Genomic DNA, 17768 nt, shown 5'->3' on the forward strand with positions numbered 1-17768 from the left:
TGCAAAAAGCTGTTTTTGAAAAAAAAATGATGGTTAGATGAAGTTTGAATGTTTGAGCAATTGGATTATAATTTAAAAAAAATATTTTGAGTAAAATAATTCTAAGCTCATGTTACATTATATAAAAAAGATTCTGTATACAATATACATGCTATTTGATTTTTTTTTTCCATTAAATTGACCTAATTAATTCATATCATGATCAATTAGGTCAATTTAGTATATAAAAAAAATAAAGTGGTTATAAAAAAATAAAAATGGCTATAAGTGAAACAAAAATAAGAGGATATAAGAGTCTTTATCATTTTTTAAATACAAAAGAAAGAGAAAAAAATATATATAAAATCACAAAGAGTCCTAAAATAAGAACAACAGACTTGAATCAAGTTAAATGCATAAAGAATAAAAACAGAGAGGTTTTGGCTCAAAATGAGAAAATTAATGAAAGGTTGAAGAGCTACTTCTATGAGTTATTTAATGAAGGATAGAAGACTCTTTCAAACCTTGGTCAGTTATGCATGAGGGAAGAAGATCAAAATTTCGACTATTATCGAAGGATACGAGACTTCGAGGTAAAAGATGCTCTAAAACGAATGAAAAATGGCAGGATAGTAGGACCCGATAATATTCCGATTGAAGTTTGGAAGGGTCTTGGAGAGAAAGACATCAGTTGGTTAACCAAGCTTTTTGAGATTTTAAGGTAAAAGAAAATGTCAGATGAGTGGAGAAAATGCACCTTGGTACCTATTTACAAGAATAAAGAGGATATACAGAGTTGCCAAAATTATAGAGGAATCAAACTCATGAGCCATACCATGAATTTATGGGAAAGGGTGATAGAACGGATGCTGGACAAAAGACACAAGTAATAGAGAACCAATTTAGTTTTATGCTAGAAAGATCCACCACTAAAATTACATACTTGTTAAGAAGGATGATAAGAGGTATTATCATAGTAATAAAAGGGATTTACATATGGTGTTTATTGATTTGAAAAAAGCCTACAACAGGGTGCCAAAGAAGATCTTATGGAAGGTTTTGGAAAGAAAGAGAGTAAAGATCGCATATATTCGTGCAATTAAAGACATGTATGATGGGGTTACAACTATTCTGAAAACTCAAAGTGGTGTGACAGAGAAATTTTCTATTGGTATAGGATTACACCAGGGATTATTTTTAAGTTCATATTTTTTCACATTAGTCTTAGAAGTACTCATAGAGCATATCCAAGAGCCTGTGTCATGGTGCACGCTTTTTGCCGATGATATCATCCTTATAAGAGAGTAAAGAAAAGACCTAAATAAGTTGGGTTTATGGAAAAAAGCTCTAGAAGTGTATAGTCTACTCATAAGCCTTAGCAAGACTAGGGGTGGCAATGGGTAGGGTAGGGTAGGATTTGAACCAACCCTAACCCTACCCGCGGGTTGAGTTTTTAACTAACACTCATCCCTACCCTACCCCACGAGTTGAGAAATACCCAACCCGAACCCTACCCGCACTCAACCCGCGGATATCCGACCCTACCCGCGGGTTGACAAAAAGAAACATTATAATGACACAAATATCTCCTAAATAATAAAAGTATCATTGGTTTAGTGGCTAGAAACTTTTTCACATGCTTAAGGTCTTTGGTTCAACTCCCATATGTAACATTTTTAAACATATATAGCACATATTATGGGGGGTGCGGGTAGGGTTGAGGCTCAACCCGCTCCGTGCTCAACCCTACCCGATCGGGTTGGGTCGGGTTGGATATCCGCGGATAGGGTCCATGCTGTCAGGCCTAAGCAAGACGGAATATATGAAATGTAAGTTCGGTCACCGAAGGAAAGGCCCTAATAAAGAGGTGAAGATTGGAGAAAATATCCTACAAAAAGTTAAAATTTTTAAGTATTTTGTGTGCATCATATAGAATAATGAAGAGATTGAACATGATATAAATCATAGGATCCAAACAAGTTGGTCAAAATGGCGAAGTGTGTCTGGTTTTATATGTGACAAAAAGTGCCTTTAAAACTTAAAGGTAAATTCTATCGCACTGCTATCAGACCATCTATACCTTATGATACAGAGTGTTAGACGACCAAAGAAAAGCACAAACATAAATAAAGTGTGGCAGAGATGATGATATTGAGATGAATGAGTAATCATATGCGATTGGATAAAATAAGAAATAAAGATATAAGAGAGAGAGTTGGAGTAGCATCTATTGTGAAAAAGATAGTAAAGTTGCGTTTTAAGTGGTTTGGACATGTAAGAAGAAGATTAACAAAGTACTCAATTAGGAGGGTAGATGAAATAGAAGATGAATAAAAGATGAAAAACAGAAAAAAATCTAAAAAAATCCTCCATGAAGTGGTCAAACAAGATCTATATATAAACAGTTTATCTATAGACATAATATATGATAGGGATCAATAGCGTTGTTTGATCCATATTGCTGATTCCACCAAGTGGAATAAGGCTTCGTCGTCGCAATTGAGCTAATTATTAAATATTTTATATTTATATATAATTATTTACAATAATAGAATTTATATACTACTCATATAAAAATACATCTGTTATTAAATAGTATGTATTTAAATTATTTTTAAATTAAAAAATACGTGTTAGTTATTAAGAAAACACAGGTATTAAAATAGCATCTTTTATAAAAAGATATATGGATAACGAGATTAATTATTTTATATTTTTTTGGTGATTTTGTCATATAAAAAAGCTTTTTCCGTACATTTCAAATACAAAAAGACTTTTTAGTTAAAGTATCCAAACTTGATTATTACATAATAATTATTTTAAAGAATTATTGTCAGTTTGATTTTTGAGCATTTCAGTTACTAAACTAAACAGTAGACAGTACACACTAAAACACACCTGATGAGTTGCTGTGACTGTGAGACTATAGTTTCATAAAAAAGATTAAGAATTTTGGGCTGAAATATATGATGGGCCCACGCTTATTGAGCCCAGTGACTAGTATATGAGTGTAAGATATAAGAGCCCATTTGGAAGCGCGGGAAACACGGAATGAAGTATGAAACCGTTGAAAAGTGGCGGTACAAATCACTTCATTATTCACTGTAGAGTTTGCAAGCTTTGCAATGGAAGACACTGCAACCATCCTCGCTCACATTTCATCCCTGAAGGAAATGCTCGACCAGGTTTTTTCTCTTCTCTTCAATTGATCTATCTGACGGGAAAACATGGCCTCTTCTCTCATTCAGTCATCTCGATCGGAAAGTAAGTAACTACCTTCGATCAATTCAGGTGAACGAAGAAATTGAGGCGAATATTCAGGTAACACGAGAGATAGAATCCAGCATCGTCAAATGCGAGGAGATTGAAATTGATCTGGAAAATAAAGAAGCCGAGCTGATCAAGACGAGTGGCATGCTACAGTTCGAGAACGTTGGATTCGTCACCGTCGCTGGTAAGTTATCCGCATCAAATTATCGACCGCTGAAAGTTTCTGTTGGAATTTTCATTTGGATAAATCAATGAAAATTCATCATGTTATATTTTAGCATTTGAAGTAAAATTTCTTGTTGTAATACATTAACTATTCAATTTAATAAAAACAAATTGAATACATGCAATATGCATGGAAGTGTGCAACGATCCAATAAGTATCTTATTAACATTGAATTTAGGTTAAATAATCTGTAAAATCATTTCAACTGAGAACTTCGTTGTTTGGGGATTTATCTATGTACCGTAATACAATTCTTTTTTTTTTTTTTTTTTTACTCTTCTCGGTTTTAGCTGATCTCAGGGCCTCGGTGAGTTCCTTGGAGAAGGAGCTAGGTTCTCTTAAAATGAAGCGTAATGAGATTGTTAATGGAATGGATGAAAAAAGGTATTGAAAAAAACTCTTATTGGTAGATGTAGTTCTTGATGTTGAAATTATGTTATAAGTTTTAGTGTGAGAATAACTCCTATGATCCCATTGCTGACCAAATAAAATTGACATTCCTTTACATTTCTCATTCTTTGCTATGTGGCTATGTCTAAAATAGAATGTACATATATTAGGAACTGTATGAATGTTTTCTCTCTATATGAACTTTACCTATTTAAAAATTTGTTAGATATATAACCATTTATTCATGTATCTCTAACTATTAGTTTACGCTTTTGGGATTTTCATCTTTCATGACAAAATTCATGGTTTTCTTTTCCCTTATGTAATTTACAATAACATTCTAAAATTTAATTAGTATTAAGCTGAAGTGGCCGCAACAGTGAATCATATTATTTTATGACTGATCGTTATGTTTTCTATGTAGGGAAATGTTTACAAAGCTGTGTCTAGATTTTCAGAGAGATATTGACAAAAGAGAAAATTGTGAAGCAAGTACTTTGTTGTCTGAGAAACACTCCCTTGAAAATGAAATTCAGCTTTTGGATAAGAAAAATGATGTTTTGAAAAATTCGGTTTTGGCATTTGTTGAGGAAATACTTGAAGATCTTCATAGTTCAAATTCAGGTAAATCTCTCTATTGATATTAGACTTGCATGGGGAATTAAGTTCTATAGAAGTAAACACAGCTGCATACTTTTTGGCAAAACAGATTTATTAAGTTAATGACCGAATATTAGAATTTGAGTATTGAACAGTGATGCGTTGTAATTTTAACTCTTACTACCCACTTACCTACGCACACTATTGCAGCATTAGAAGTTGAGATACAGAGGAGGAACTGGGAAAATGAGAAATTGCTCAAGGATATCAATGATTTGAAGAATACACTACTTTCAGCAATTGGGACCAGTAACTGTATATTCCTTTCCGTAAACAATTAATGCATACATCTGGGCTTTTATGTTGTCAATTTTGTTCATTATCGATAGAGGTATTTAGATACGGATATGGAAAGTTATATGGTGGAACAGAGTTCGCGATTAAAGAAATTAGCAGACAGCGTGTAGTAGTTCTCATGTCTGGCGAGTGATAAGAATGATAAAACAGTGTCAGAAACGTAGCCCGTTGTAGATCACGAATTAGCACCGTGATATGTCATTTTCATCCATGTGACTTCAAAGCTAATTTGTTATGAATCGTGACTAGCAAGTAAATGGTTACTGTATATGTTTGATATTGAAGCTAGACTAAGTCATGGTCTTCACAACGTCCCAGGTGCCAGCCAAATGCAGCAACTGTATCAAGACCTAGAAGAGCATGAAGCATCTGCTGTTACTCCATTGAATTTTGCAGGTGAATGGGTCCCTGAAAGATAGTTTTTTTTTTTCTTGAGCATGAGCTTTCCAGGCATCAAGCTGTTAGAGGTAATGCAGCTTTTCATGTTTGGATACAGTTGGCACCTCAGGTTTAAGCTGATTCACATGTGGCCACTGCCCACTTGCCAAAGTCATTAGTCAAACCATCAAGACTTCATATGCTTATTATCGATTCTGAATTTGTACGGTAACATTACAATAATAAATCGTTCAATTTCGTACTCTAATTCTTTTCCCCCGTAGGGACTGTTCGACATCGTTCGTACCTGAAAAGAGACTTGCCCATTTCATCATCTTGGCTATCAATATGACAAATGTGCGCATTCAAGTTGCTTTTTTGAGAGGGGTCCGGTTTTCATGCCCTTCCACTTTCTTCCTTGTTGACACTCCACGGTACGCAATAGTATAGACTGTTATGTCACTATCCATTTCAGTGTATGGGACCCGTTATTCATGCATTGGTTCTGCTTCAATATAACAGTAAGAAACAAACTGGACCTTTCAGCTTATTATTGTCATTAAAGTTGATGAGTGGTAAACTTATTCGTTATTGCAAATTACAAATTTATGCCACTTAAACAGGCTTATATCTAAACTCAACTTCCATTCTGTCCTATTTGAATTTCTTCAAGCTGTCATAGTCTCGAGTATTTATAATGTAAAGTACAGCAATAAGTAAAATACACCCAATTAAACAGGGCTAATGTCGTTTATACACTTCCATTTGTGTTTACTTTAGATTCTACTTTAAATTTAAGTAAGAAAAAATGAGATAGAAATATGTGTAAGGAACGGAGACATTAATTTAGATATACAAATATTATCTCTATTTAAATAGTAATATCTTAGACTGAAAATTTACTACGTTCAAATTGATACCTATATTCAACAATGATTAATGATTTGTCAACACTAATTCAGGCCTTTTCAATTGTCAAAAGAGTGAAAATCAGGTTCATTGTAGCCTGGCAATTCATTTCAATAGCCAATATAAATTAAATTGATGTGGAAATTTTTGGGTGTATTATTTTTCAACCTGAATGGTCATTAAAAATGTATGATGGTATTACACCATTTACACGTATATGTGACAGTTCGTTGTTGGTAACTTGGCATATTATCAAAACTTTCCAAATCGTCGTAAAGTGATGAAACAGTGGTCCTACTGGCTAGTAATAGTTCGTCTAAGTCTAAGGGCAAACGAATACAACGAAAACAACAGGAAGCTCTCTCACAGCCAAGGAAAGGAGTCTGTGGTCTAAAGAAATGAAATAAGCAAAGCAACAAATTAAACAAACCTTGTCTTCCACGTCAGAGACACTGGCCATGTTCATCACGTGAAAATCACGTGCAAGATTTTGACACCGTATAAATATGTCTCTTCTATTTTAATGTATTGCTGTTAGCAAGATCTGGTAGAGTTCTCTGATGTTGTCCATCCCATATAAATATAGTTTGTATTTGGAACCACTAGACTAGTAGGTGAATTCTACATGGTATTCCACCTCCGCTATTCTCTCGCACGTAGGTTTATATCACTTGTCCCCCTATCATGTTTGCTATTGCTAGCCATGTATATTAATTCTTAATATAGAACTCAATAAAGGAAGACCATATATATAAAATAGAACAAATAATATGGGTGAGGAAAAGAGCAGGTGCATGCAAAGCACGTGCTTATCTCTTCTAGGTAAACTAATTCTTTTAGCTTTAACCGCTTTGTGAAGTCATGAATTACCCCCGTTTAACGAAAAAGAAAGACGAGAGAGATTAGTCTATCTAGTTGTCATGTTAACTAGATTACCTAAAATATCACTCATATATTGATGAGTAAAGCTGATCTGCACAATCAACTTGTTATACCAATACAATTTCCCTGTATTGGAAGTGTCGTTTCTGAGCTTACACCACCCAACTAGGAAAGAAGGCTTTAAACTTTAGCATCCCAGCAAAAGCTCAAGTTCTATGGGTGTTATGTCTCTCCTTTTTGTTCGTGTAGGTTTAATCAAACCAGTTGTGGATCACTAGAGAAAACAGTAAAAGACTCTTATACTGTATTCTCTTTTAGTCCTCTGTTGATGCCATATGATCCATTACAATAATAGAATCCGTCGTCATCTGAGGGGGATTACTGTCTTGTTACAGAACTAGGATGTGTGGATGAGTTGATAATATAAGTTTAATGAGGTGTATTAAAGGTCATTCTATTAGAAATTCAATCAAGGAGTAGTGTTCTCCAAGAGGTTTCCAAGCTGGCATTTACACTAATCATATATGAATACCAATTATTCATATTTGAAAATACAAACATACTATGGAAAATGTTTTGCTTCAAAGCCCCCAAAGAATTTCATTTTATCTTGAAAACAGTGACATTTGGTAGGGATATCAGGACAAAAAGCCAGTTACTATGCTTCATCGAAATGAAATTACAACCGATACCCATTGAAAACTAATAATATAGCTTTGTGATTGAGCGTAGGTGTGCTTTTAAAGCTTATTAAGTTAGAAGTGATTTTGAAGTATATTCTATTAGTCTTAGCTTGACTTTATCTAACTAATCAATTTATTCCAAAAAGTTAACTTTTAGTTTCAGTTTGATGATGAGTGGATTGAAGTACTAGCCAGTAGCCACTGGCCCATTGCATAAGAAGGGTATGAGGGTGAGTGGGGGAAAGAAAGCTAGAAAAGTATACATACATAAATCTGGCTAACATAATTAAGACTAATATTGAAGACTATGTCCATCCAACATAATGATAGGAATCTCGTGCACTGAAGTAGTACGCCTAACATCCTTTTTGGTAAGTCATGAGGATAGATAAAAAAAGAAGCCAAAGTAAAAGATAAAGACAGAGAGAGTGCATATCGGTGTGACTTTGAACATTCCTTTCTTTTTATTATTGTTGCTTGCCAGTAAGTGTTGGGACCCAAAGTGTAGCTCCCTGGTGAGATAGCTGGGACATCACATATGATCAACCACAAAATCCCACGTTTGGTTTCTTCCTTGGCGACCAGGGAGAGCCATAACCACAGGACCACCACAACCCCCTCTCCCTCTTTTTCTTTTTATATTTATTATTTTTCTTCCTATTTAACCCAACCCCCCCTTCTTTTTCATGCAATTCAATCATCACCGCATGTTGAAACTTCATTCAACACCACCCCAGAGCTCCCCCAATAAAAAAGGTGATATATTTTCATCACATTAGAAAAGCATACTCAGAACACAAGGAAAAGTTGTGAAAAAGTACACCACTACATGTTTCAGAAAGACCAAGGAGGAAACAAGCATCAGAATCCCAAGTTGATATATGCAGAGGAGAAGATGAAGATAGAATCATCTGAGAGTATTAGAGTATCTAAAAGAAGGCTTATGGGCAAAGGAATGGGTGATCTTCTCAAAGAAGGTAGAGGAAGGTTTTATATACTTAGAAGATGTATCGTAATGCTCCTCTGCTCCCATGATTAATGACTATTTGTATCAGCTAGTTTTGTTCAGAATTCTAATCTACTTTGTAACTGTATGCATAGTACCCATCTTCTATCTGAGTGAAACTTGTTGAACATGAAGTGATGATTTCTGATGAAACAGATTCTATCTGTTTGCTGCATTGTTTGGGGGGGACGGGGTGTGGGAAGTTTAAATACTAAAACATGCGTTGATATATGTACAGAACTATCATTACCATGCAAATTAGTATAATATAATTGGTTATAGCAATTAAAAGATGTCACTGTGGCTGGGTTGTGACTTGTGACTAATGACTTGACAATGCAGCATGGCCTTTTCCGTTTTATTTCTCCAAAGAGGGCCCAAAAATGTGAAAGAATGATTGAAAAAAAAATATAAGATTTTTGCTGCGGGTTATCATATTAATTATACAACTTTATGTCTGAAAGGATGAGCTGATTAATAGGAGCAACTTTAGTATCTAGTATCTACCCTTGGCTAGAAATGTTAAAGAAGACTTTTTTACCCAAGATGGAACCATTCATGAAGACTTCAAATATTAAGGTTCCGACCAAAAACAGCTAAAAAAAAAAATGAAAAACGAATGTAAAAGTATGAAGGTTTATATCATCATTTATCTAGTTGTTCTGTTTGTATTGAACAATTTAGCAGGAAAATATATGGAGAGAATATGATTGAAGTCAAGTTAAATATTCTTTGTGCTTTACTACTTTTGTTAAATAGTGACACATAATAAACTGACTACTCTAACTATGTTTATTATTATATGGATGCTGCTAAGCAGCCCAAATCAATGTTAACTGTTAGAGAGATGGCTGCCAGAGTAAAGAAAACGACAATTAGCAATGGAAGTAGAGATCAGGAGAATGAATGAGTATGACACTGAAATTTGCAGCCATACATGCATTCAGGTTCAGACCATTTATGTGCAGCTCAACTTCAGGCAAAGCTTCATCTATAAAATCTACGTCTAATCTCACGGACACGGTTCCAAGTTCAAAAATTAAAACAAAGTAATGATTGAAGCACTTAATTTATTCTCCTAAATCCTAATTATCGTTCTAATATTCAAGCGAGTAAAAGTTTAAATATATATGTTATTTTTCAAAACTATTGAAAAGATAAAAGTTTAGATTTTTTATTTAAAAATTAAAAAAATAATTAAGAGAATGAGTTAGATTCTCAATCGATTTTCTAGAACAAACACACTTAAATCATAGTAGGAAAATCCTAACAATTTACGGTGAAATCAACAATGTATGAATATGTCTTGAATAAAGGTAATCACCAATACTCTCTGAAAATTAGAGAATAAATTGCCTTTCTTTATATATTATCTTCTAATAAACTTAATTGTACTTTATTTAACACATTAAATAAATCTCTATATATTTTATTTGAATATAGATTATCGTATTTGAATTAAACTCTATAATTAACTTGTCATTACAACATTTTTATTCTCATGATACTATAAAAATTGAGAAATACCTATATAATCAACAAGTTTATTTTTATCTAAACTTTAATTATATATTGACTTAGTTAAATGTATGATTATTTCATGTGTTAAAAATGTTCAAAACAGACTTATTATACAATAATGCATGAAAAATGACAATTTGTTTCCTATTTTAGGAAAATGCCGGAATAATTATGGCCTTAAATAAAATTTCTTAGACTCCACCTTGAATAAAATTTAAGGAATGTGTACAAATAATAAGATGTCAAAACTATACCTACACAAGAATATATGGGCAATAAGATAAAAGACTATTTTCATAGCTTTTATCATTTGTATTTGAATAGCTTAAACATACTTGTTGGAAGTTGAAAATACCTCAAATTTTTATTTTTTTAATCAATAAAAACAATAGCTGATATTAAAACATTTTATTTGTTTATTATTTTAGCTGCTAATATTTCGGTGAAGTCCTAATTTTGTCCAGCGTTTAAAATATTCTATTTTTATCACAAAAGTTTTATTTTGTATTTTTATTCGAGAGTTAAAATTAAAATTTTTTCTTTCAAAATTTATCATTTTATTTTTTGTATTCTTAAATCACTTTCATTATCGAATTACTAAAACTACTACTATGACTACAACAATTAATATTTTTACCATTATTTAGAAGAAAATTATAATAAAAGAAATAATATTTAAAAAAAACATTTAATTTTGATTAAAAGACTAAAATAAAACATTTGAAATAAAACAGATTACCTTTAAATTTGGTAAAATAACTATTAAAATTAAAAAAAAATTATAATAGATATAAATATAAAAATAAATTTAAATATTTAAATTATATATTTTTATTTGATATAACTATATTATGTATATACAAAAAATTAGTTTGATAAGTCACATCCATATAAAATATAGAGTAAATAGCCATTTTCTATAGCAAAAAATTTAATCGTGGACAAAATTAACCATAAAAAATTTAAATAAACTTGGTAATCGTCAAAATTTAGTTCGGTTTGACAATTCTGACCCATCAATAATTGTAGTGTAACAGCGTTAATTAAGTATCCTAAGTAGTAAGATACATTCTAACTAAACCCTAAAAGATTATGTTACCATTTCAACTCTAATTTCTTCTTCCTCATTTTGCACAATATATAAAAAAAAAAAACCTTAGTATTCCGACACTTTTTAATTTTCATATGGATTCCTGAAATGTGTTAAACCAAGTCATGGGAAGGGGGTGCTGAACATAGATGTGGTGTCAGCATCTCATGCAAATCGGACCGTGCGACACACATAGTGCAAACACGGAGGGTCCGACTTGTAGCAACGAAAACGGAGGGTCCGAGTTGATGCATGGTGAACACGCGGCGCTCAATCCTTACTCCCCAGACGGTGCCCCACATACCGAGTTGCTGGATGCAATAAAAACTCTCACCATTCGAGTTTATTCGTTCAGCCTTCACTTTCAACCCCAAAACTCCATTGCTATCTTTATTTTTCTGCTGTTGGTGGGTTTGCATGTTGAAGAGTATAGAAGGATGTCAAAAAAAAAAAAATTAAAGATGTTGATCAAAAGGAACAGCTTTATCATCACTATGTAGGTTGTATCCGAGAAAGGAAGCTGTGTCCACCTCATCCCCCCTCCCAAGGTACTCATAGAATAGGCTCAGAGGCCTGCCTCTTTTTTTAGTAGATAATTCACTACCGAAGCAAAGAAAAGGTCAGGGGCGCGTCGGAACAGTCGGTGGCTACTTAGTCTCATCTGAGAGTCTAATCTCTTTGTACTTCTTTTTTATTTTCAAATAAAAAAGGCAGTGGGAACTAGAATGAACAGTGCAGTAGCAATAAATGATCGCCCTGAGTTTCACATTATGCACTATCTCAATTTGCCAGATTATGTAAGTTTGTTTAAAATTTTTTTAATTTTTATAATTATAGTTATTATTGTTTAAAATTTAATTGTTAGGATCTGAGCTTAGAAATATACATAGAATGATTAGGACTAATTTTAATTTTTTTTTAATTTTTTCACTATTTGTGTATAAAAATTATTATTGTTAGTGTGTTAAATATTATTATTGTTAGTGTGTTAAGGATGATGCTATATACATTGTTGTTCTTGCAGTTCAAAAGAAAGAAACGCAATTTTTTTTAATTTGTTTAATATTTTTTTTATAATTTTTAGAATTTCGAAAGAAGAAGTGAAATATTAAAATATTTAAAAAATAAATTATAAAATTAAAACCGAGTTGTTATTAATTTTTGGATACAAATTTTTTTGTTGAAATATTTTATAAATTTTTAATTATTTATAATTGTTATGATATTATTAAATGTTATTGTGACTACAATGAATAGTTGGACATAGTAATAAATAAGAACGGAATGGTTATTAGTAATGTAGTATAAAAAGTGTGTTACTTTATTGTAGTTAATTGTAATTATCATTGTTAGAAAAGTTAATTATTATTGTTGTTAGAAAATGAATTTAAGAAGATATTGACGATAATTATTAATATTTTTTAAAATTTTGAAATATGTGTTTAAATTTATTTAGGTAATAATTAATAGATAATTAATAAAACAAATAAATAATGTTATTATTTAGAAAAATTATTGATATATCGTAAATAAAAAAACAACCAGCATCTCTAATTTACTAATTTTATTGAGATTCGATTTGAAAAGTATGTATATGTATGTATTATCTATGTATTTGTATCTATTAGTTAATGTTATTAATAATTCATTTTGGAAGTAGTAATTATTTGTTTTAGTCAAATTAAGTCAAATAATTTATAACAGATGTTTGGTTTCAAGTAATATTTGTTGTTGAGTTAGCTGTGAAGATTTTGTTAATAAGTGTCTGTAGTTTAAAAATTCTTGCTTTGTAGTAGTAAATTAGCAATAGTTTGTGAGTTGACTAATAACTTGTTATGTTTTTTGTAGAAATTAAGAATGTTGACCTGTGAGCATCCAATTCCACCGGATCGGTACAACGATCGGGTGGAGGACCATTTACGAGTCACTGGATTCTATCATGCATCTCAAATTGGTGTCGTACAAAATCAGAAAGCACTCGTGAATGCTCTAATAGAACGGTGGCACCCAAATACACATACGTTTCACCTTCCAATTGGTGAGTGTGCCGTAACTCTTGAAGACGTGGCTCTAATTCTTGGTCTCCCGACGGATGGTCTTCCAGTTACTGGGATGACAATGAGTAGTTTCTCAGCGTTGGAGGCAGAATGTTTGCATCAATTTGGAGTGGCACCGCGTAAGTCGGAGTGTAGAGGATGCTGCATAAAACTGACTTGGCTGCGGGAACTAAAAGAAAACATTCAGTTGACTGATGAATTAAGTATACAGAGGTATGTGAAGTGCCATATTATGTTGCTCATAGGGACGATCTTGTTTGGGGATAAATCTGGGGCAGGTGTGCACTGGAAGTTTCTTCCCTTACTTCGTGATTTTGCCAGTATTGGACATTATAGTTGGGGTTCGGCATGCCTAGCACACCTTTACAGGGGTTTATGCAGGGCATCTCGTTATAACTGTAAGGAAATAGATGGTCCAATAACACTTCTGCTCGGTTGGGTTTGGATCCGACTGCCATATCTATCGCCGCTCCCCAAAGAACCCCACAGTTTTCCATTAGCCAACAAGTAATGTTACGTTACAATGTACCCGTAGATTTATATTTAAAATTCAGTTTAGCTAATTGAATATATGATATTAGGTGGCGTAACTGGGAGCGTGGTGACCGACGATATAGATATTTGAATATCAGTCACCAAGTCATCGCCTTGGTATGTAGGCATAGTCTCAAAAAGAACAACAGCTGACAGCTCCTTGTGACACATGGTCTCAAACCATATAGGCAACGCTTCGTACGATGCCTCCCAGCCTCCAAATATTTTTTCAACTGCCTTTTGCTTAGCCAACCATGCTTTTCGATAACTAACAGTGTAGTTGAACTTCGATTGCGCCTCTGCTATAACCGATTTTACCTTTAAGGCAGAGTCAGCCTCAACCAACGGCTTAATTGCTTCTGCAATCGTGGTCGAATCCAGCTTTGAATGATCCTGAGAAATTGTGGCTCTGGTACATGTGTGACTGCCATTATACCTCCTTATAACCCAACAGTACTTTCGGCTGATCATGCTAACCCGGATAAGCCAATCACACCCTGACCCATACTGTGTACACTTCGCATAAAATGTCAACGGCTCAAACTCATACACCCGGTAATCTACGCTTTTTCGTATAGTATACTCTTTTATCACTTTAATAACAGCTTTCCTGAAACTGAATTCCATCCCAACGACAAATTCACCATCTACGAGAAAAGGAATTTCTGCCACCAGAACAGCCATATAACCAATTTAAAAAACACAAATATTTAAACATTTGAAAATAAAGGTAACACAAATTTTTACTGCATCAATTATAATAAATTTAACTAAATTTAACCAATTTAACAAATTTTAATTTAACTAACTTACTTATATTGAATTAATAACTTCCAACCTAACCAATTTTAATTAAACTAATTTACTAGTTATATTTACTTAATCTACCAATAAATTCCTATTTATATTGACTTAATTTTAATTTAACTAAATTTAACCAACTTAACAAATTTTAATTTAACTAACTTACTTATATTGAATTTATAACTTCCAACTTAACCAATTTTAATTAAACTAATTTACTAGTTATATTTACTTAATCTACCAATAAATTCCTATTTATGTTGACTTAATTTTAATTTAACTAAAATTAACCAATTTAACGAATTTTAATTTAACTAATTTACTTATATTTACTTAATAAATTCCAATTTAACTACTTTTAATTAAACTAATTTACTAATAAATTTCAATTTATAATTACTTAATTTACTAAATTAACTGATAAATATCAACGGATATTTAACTAATATACTACTTAGCCAATACGTTCTAATTTATATTCAAGTAAATCAATAACTCTCTTATGAATTTACTATCTTAAAGTTAAATACACAAATAGGTAAACAAAAAAAAAAATACTGATCGAGTATATTTTCAAACCTCAGTTAGCTACTTGGACCAACTATCAAGATAAATTAATAAAAAATTCTAATCTTTCGTATAAATACGGAGAATTACGTACCTGCATTGATATAATCCGGAAACTCCGGAACATGCATGGCTTCCAAATCCAAAACTCGCATGAATGATGGCTCCTCAAACGGCACATCGTTTGCCAGTACAGTTGCCACATCGGACATATCCGGAGCCATAGCTCCGTCACCTTGAACCTCATCTCCATCTGGACCAACAACTTCGTAGTTACTTTCGAACTCTTCTTCACTGTCACTATTGTAATCCTCCCGTAGAATATTCCGGTCGGCCTCAGATTGCTCAAACTCAACATACAACTCGATGAACGAGAGTTGACTCCGATTTTCAATATACATGGAAAACATATCTTGCATGCTCGCAACACTTGTATATGATTTCTGTATAGAATGCATGATATCCTTCTTGCCCTCTCAGAATGAATCTTTTCACAAATCACACATTGGAGCTCTTCAAATGAGATTGTAAAAGGAATCACCAAATCTAACGGATTTTCACAAACAAATGTTACTCCTTCAGATGTTTGTAATAAAATCTTACCAAAATAATACACCTTCAATAACACTCTGTCACTCATCTCTCTCAATCACATTAACAAGTTCATAAACTTGAGTTTTAGATTTCTAGCTCCTTTACTAAACAAGTAACGAAACAGAGGAACTAAAAACCAGAAGGACCGTTGAAGAAGGAGAAGAAGAAGATGCAAGAGTGGTTGTTCTGATCCACTTTTCACCAACTTTTATTTAAAGTTCCAACCAAATCGGACCATGCAATTACCTTTACCGAATTCAAAAAAATAATAAACAAATGCATGTTGGACCCTCCGATTTCATAACACAACACAAAAAAAAAACTAACACTTCGAGCAACTCGGATGGTACGATTTCCATCATCCAGAATTTCAGCATCTCTTCCTCCTCAAATCGGACCTATCGATTTGCTGGGCAAAATAGGACGCTCAAACAACTCGCACCATCCGAATTGTTGGACCTGACATTAACAAAAAAAGCTGCCCCACATATCTGTATTGCGCTTTCATGACTCCATATCCGAATAACACACGCACAAAGCCTCCATATCAATAAAAATGAGCCGTATTCTGACTCTCCTAACCCTCAAAATTTGTCTTTTATTACGTTTCTATTATCCACTTCTACTAAAAACTATGTGATTCAAGTAGATAATATTTATGTACAAGAAGTTCAATCAAGTAAGGAAGATTGCTAGATAAATTTTCTGAGTTTCGGACAACCACTCAGAGATAGGTTTGATAGACTGGAAAACTCAGTAGTTATACCATCTATGATGTTTCATTCCTCCCACTTTGGCATTCACTCAAATCTCAGTTTCAAGCACTTTGTGTTGGGAATCTTTTAAAATTGGATCACTCTTCAATTTGCTTTTTCTCCTTCAAATTGGCACTGGAAAAAATTAAGGTAGATATATTTTAATTTTAATTATATATATTTAAATTAATATTTATTTAATTTTTTAAATTTTTGTTAATTAAATGAATTATTTTTATCCTAAAATACATCATGCCACATAAGACACTTAACTAACAGTGATACGTTAAAACTAACAGTGGTTAGAATTGTCAAACATATCTAAACTTTGATGGTTACGGTTTATTTAAATCTTGGATGATCAGTTTTGTCAACCAAATATTTTATGATTAAAAATAATTATTTACTTTAAAATATATATTAAAATATAAAATACATATTATAAATTAATTAAACAATACACATTTATAAATAAAAATGACTAATTTTATAACTAATTTAATATGCACGTAATGTTTTTTATTTTGATAACCACAATCTAATTTTAAAAAATATCCTTATTTTTAAAAGATGAAAATACAAATACACATGATATTTTTCATTTACAAACGCAAAATGAAATACTTGCAATAAGTACAGGCATCTCTTTAAAAAAAATTTCAAATCATGCTGAAGTAAATTATTAGCCAAACGTTTTGTACCAAAAGAGAAACAAAAATAAACTATGTTGCTTTGCACCACCAGGTACACTCAGTGCAGTTTATGGATGACACACCATTTCTCATCACCAGAAAGACAGAAACCATTATAGCTGAGCCAAATTTACTGTTATATTACCTTACTCAAGCACTTACTAAAGCTATAAAGAAGACAACAAAGTTTTAAAGATTAAAAACAAAATAAGGGGTATCAACTTACCACTTTTATCAGTACAAATGTAAATGCACTTAAAAGTTCTTGTCTCTCGTGAGTCATATCACAATGATATTGTCTTCTTTTTCTTTTTCATTATTTTTTTTCCCTATCGGAGGAAGTGCTCAATTTCATTAAGACATACAAAGCGTAAGATAGAGGAGGGCAGTAACCTTAACAAAACAAACATACAAAACGAAGAATCCATACAATTCAGCCTCAACAGATACATGAATAGATACAGATTTTATATC

General features: G+C 32.4%; 2 protein-coding genes across 2 annotated transcripts; one reads left to right on the top strand and one right to left on the bottom strand.

Annotated features, from left to right (window-relative positions):
• Nucleotides 1–12016: 12016 nt before the first annotated feature.
• Nucleotides 12017–13859, top strand: LOC130965591 (serine/threonine-protein phosphatase 7 long form homolog). The gene is made up of 2 exons (XM_057890360.1): nucleotides 12017–12088; nucleotides 13140–13859. Exons 1-2 carry the CDS (start codon nucleotides 12017–12019, stop codon nucleotides 13857–13859), a joined length of 792 nt encoding a protein of 263 aa, XP_057746343.1.
• A 44-nt stretch (nucleotides 13860–13903) lies between these two features.
• Nucleotides 13904–15672, bottom strand: LOC130965592 (uncharacterized). The gene is made up of 2 exons (XM_057890361.1): nucleotides 15348–15672; nucleotides 13904–14547 (listed from the first exon to the last, which is right to left on the bottom strand). Exons 1-2 carry the CDS (start codon nucleotides 15670–15672, stop codon nucleotides 13904–13906), a joined length of 969 nt encoding a protein of 322 aa, XP_057746344.1.
• Nucleotides 15673–17768: the final 2096 nt, after the last annotated feature.

The sequence above is a fragment of the Arachis stenosperma genome, chromosome 3 (assembly GCF_014773155.1).
Source record: "Arachis stenosperma cultivar V10309 chromosome 3, arast.V10309.gnm1.PFL2, whole genome shotgun sequence".
Classification (NCBI taxonomy): domain Eukaryota; kingdom Viridiplantae; phylum Streptophyta; class Magnoliopsida; order Fabales; family Fabaceae; genus Arachis; species Arachis stenosperma.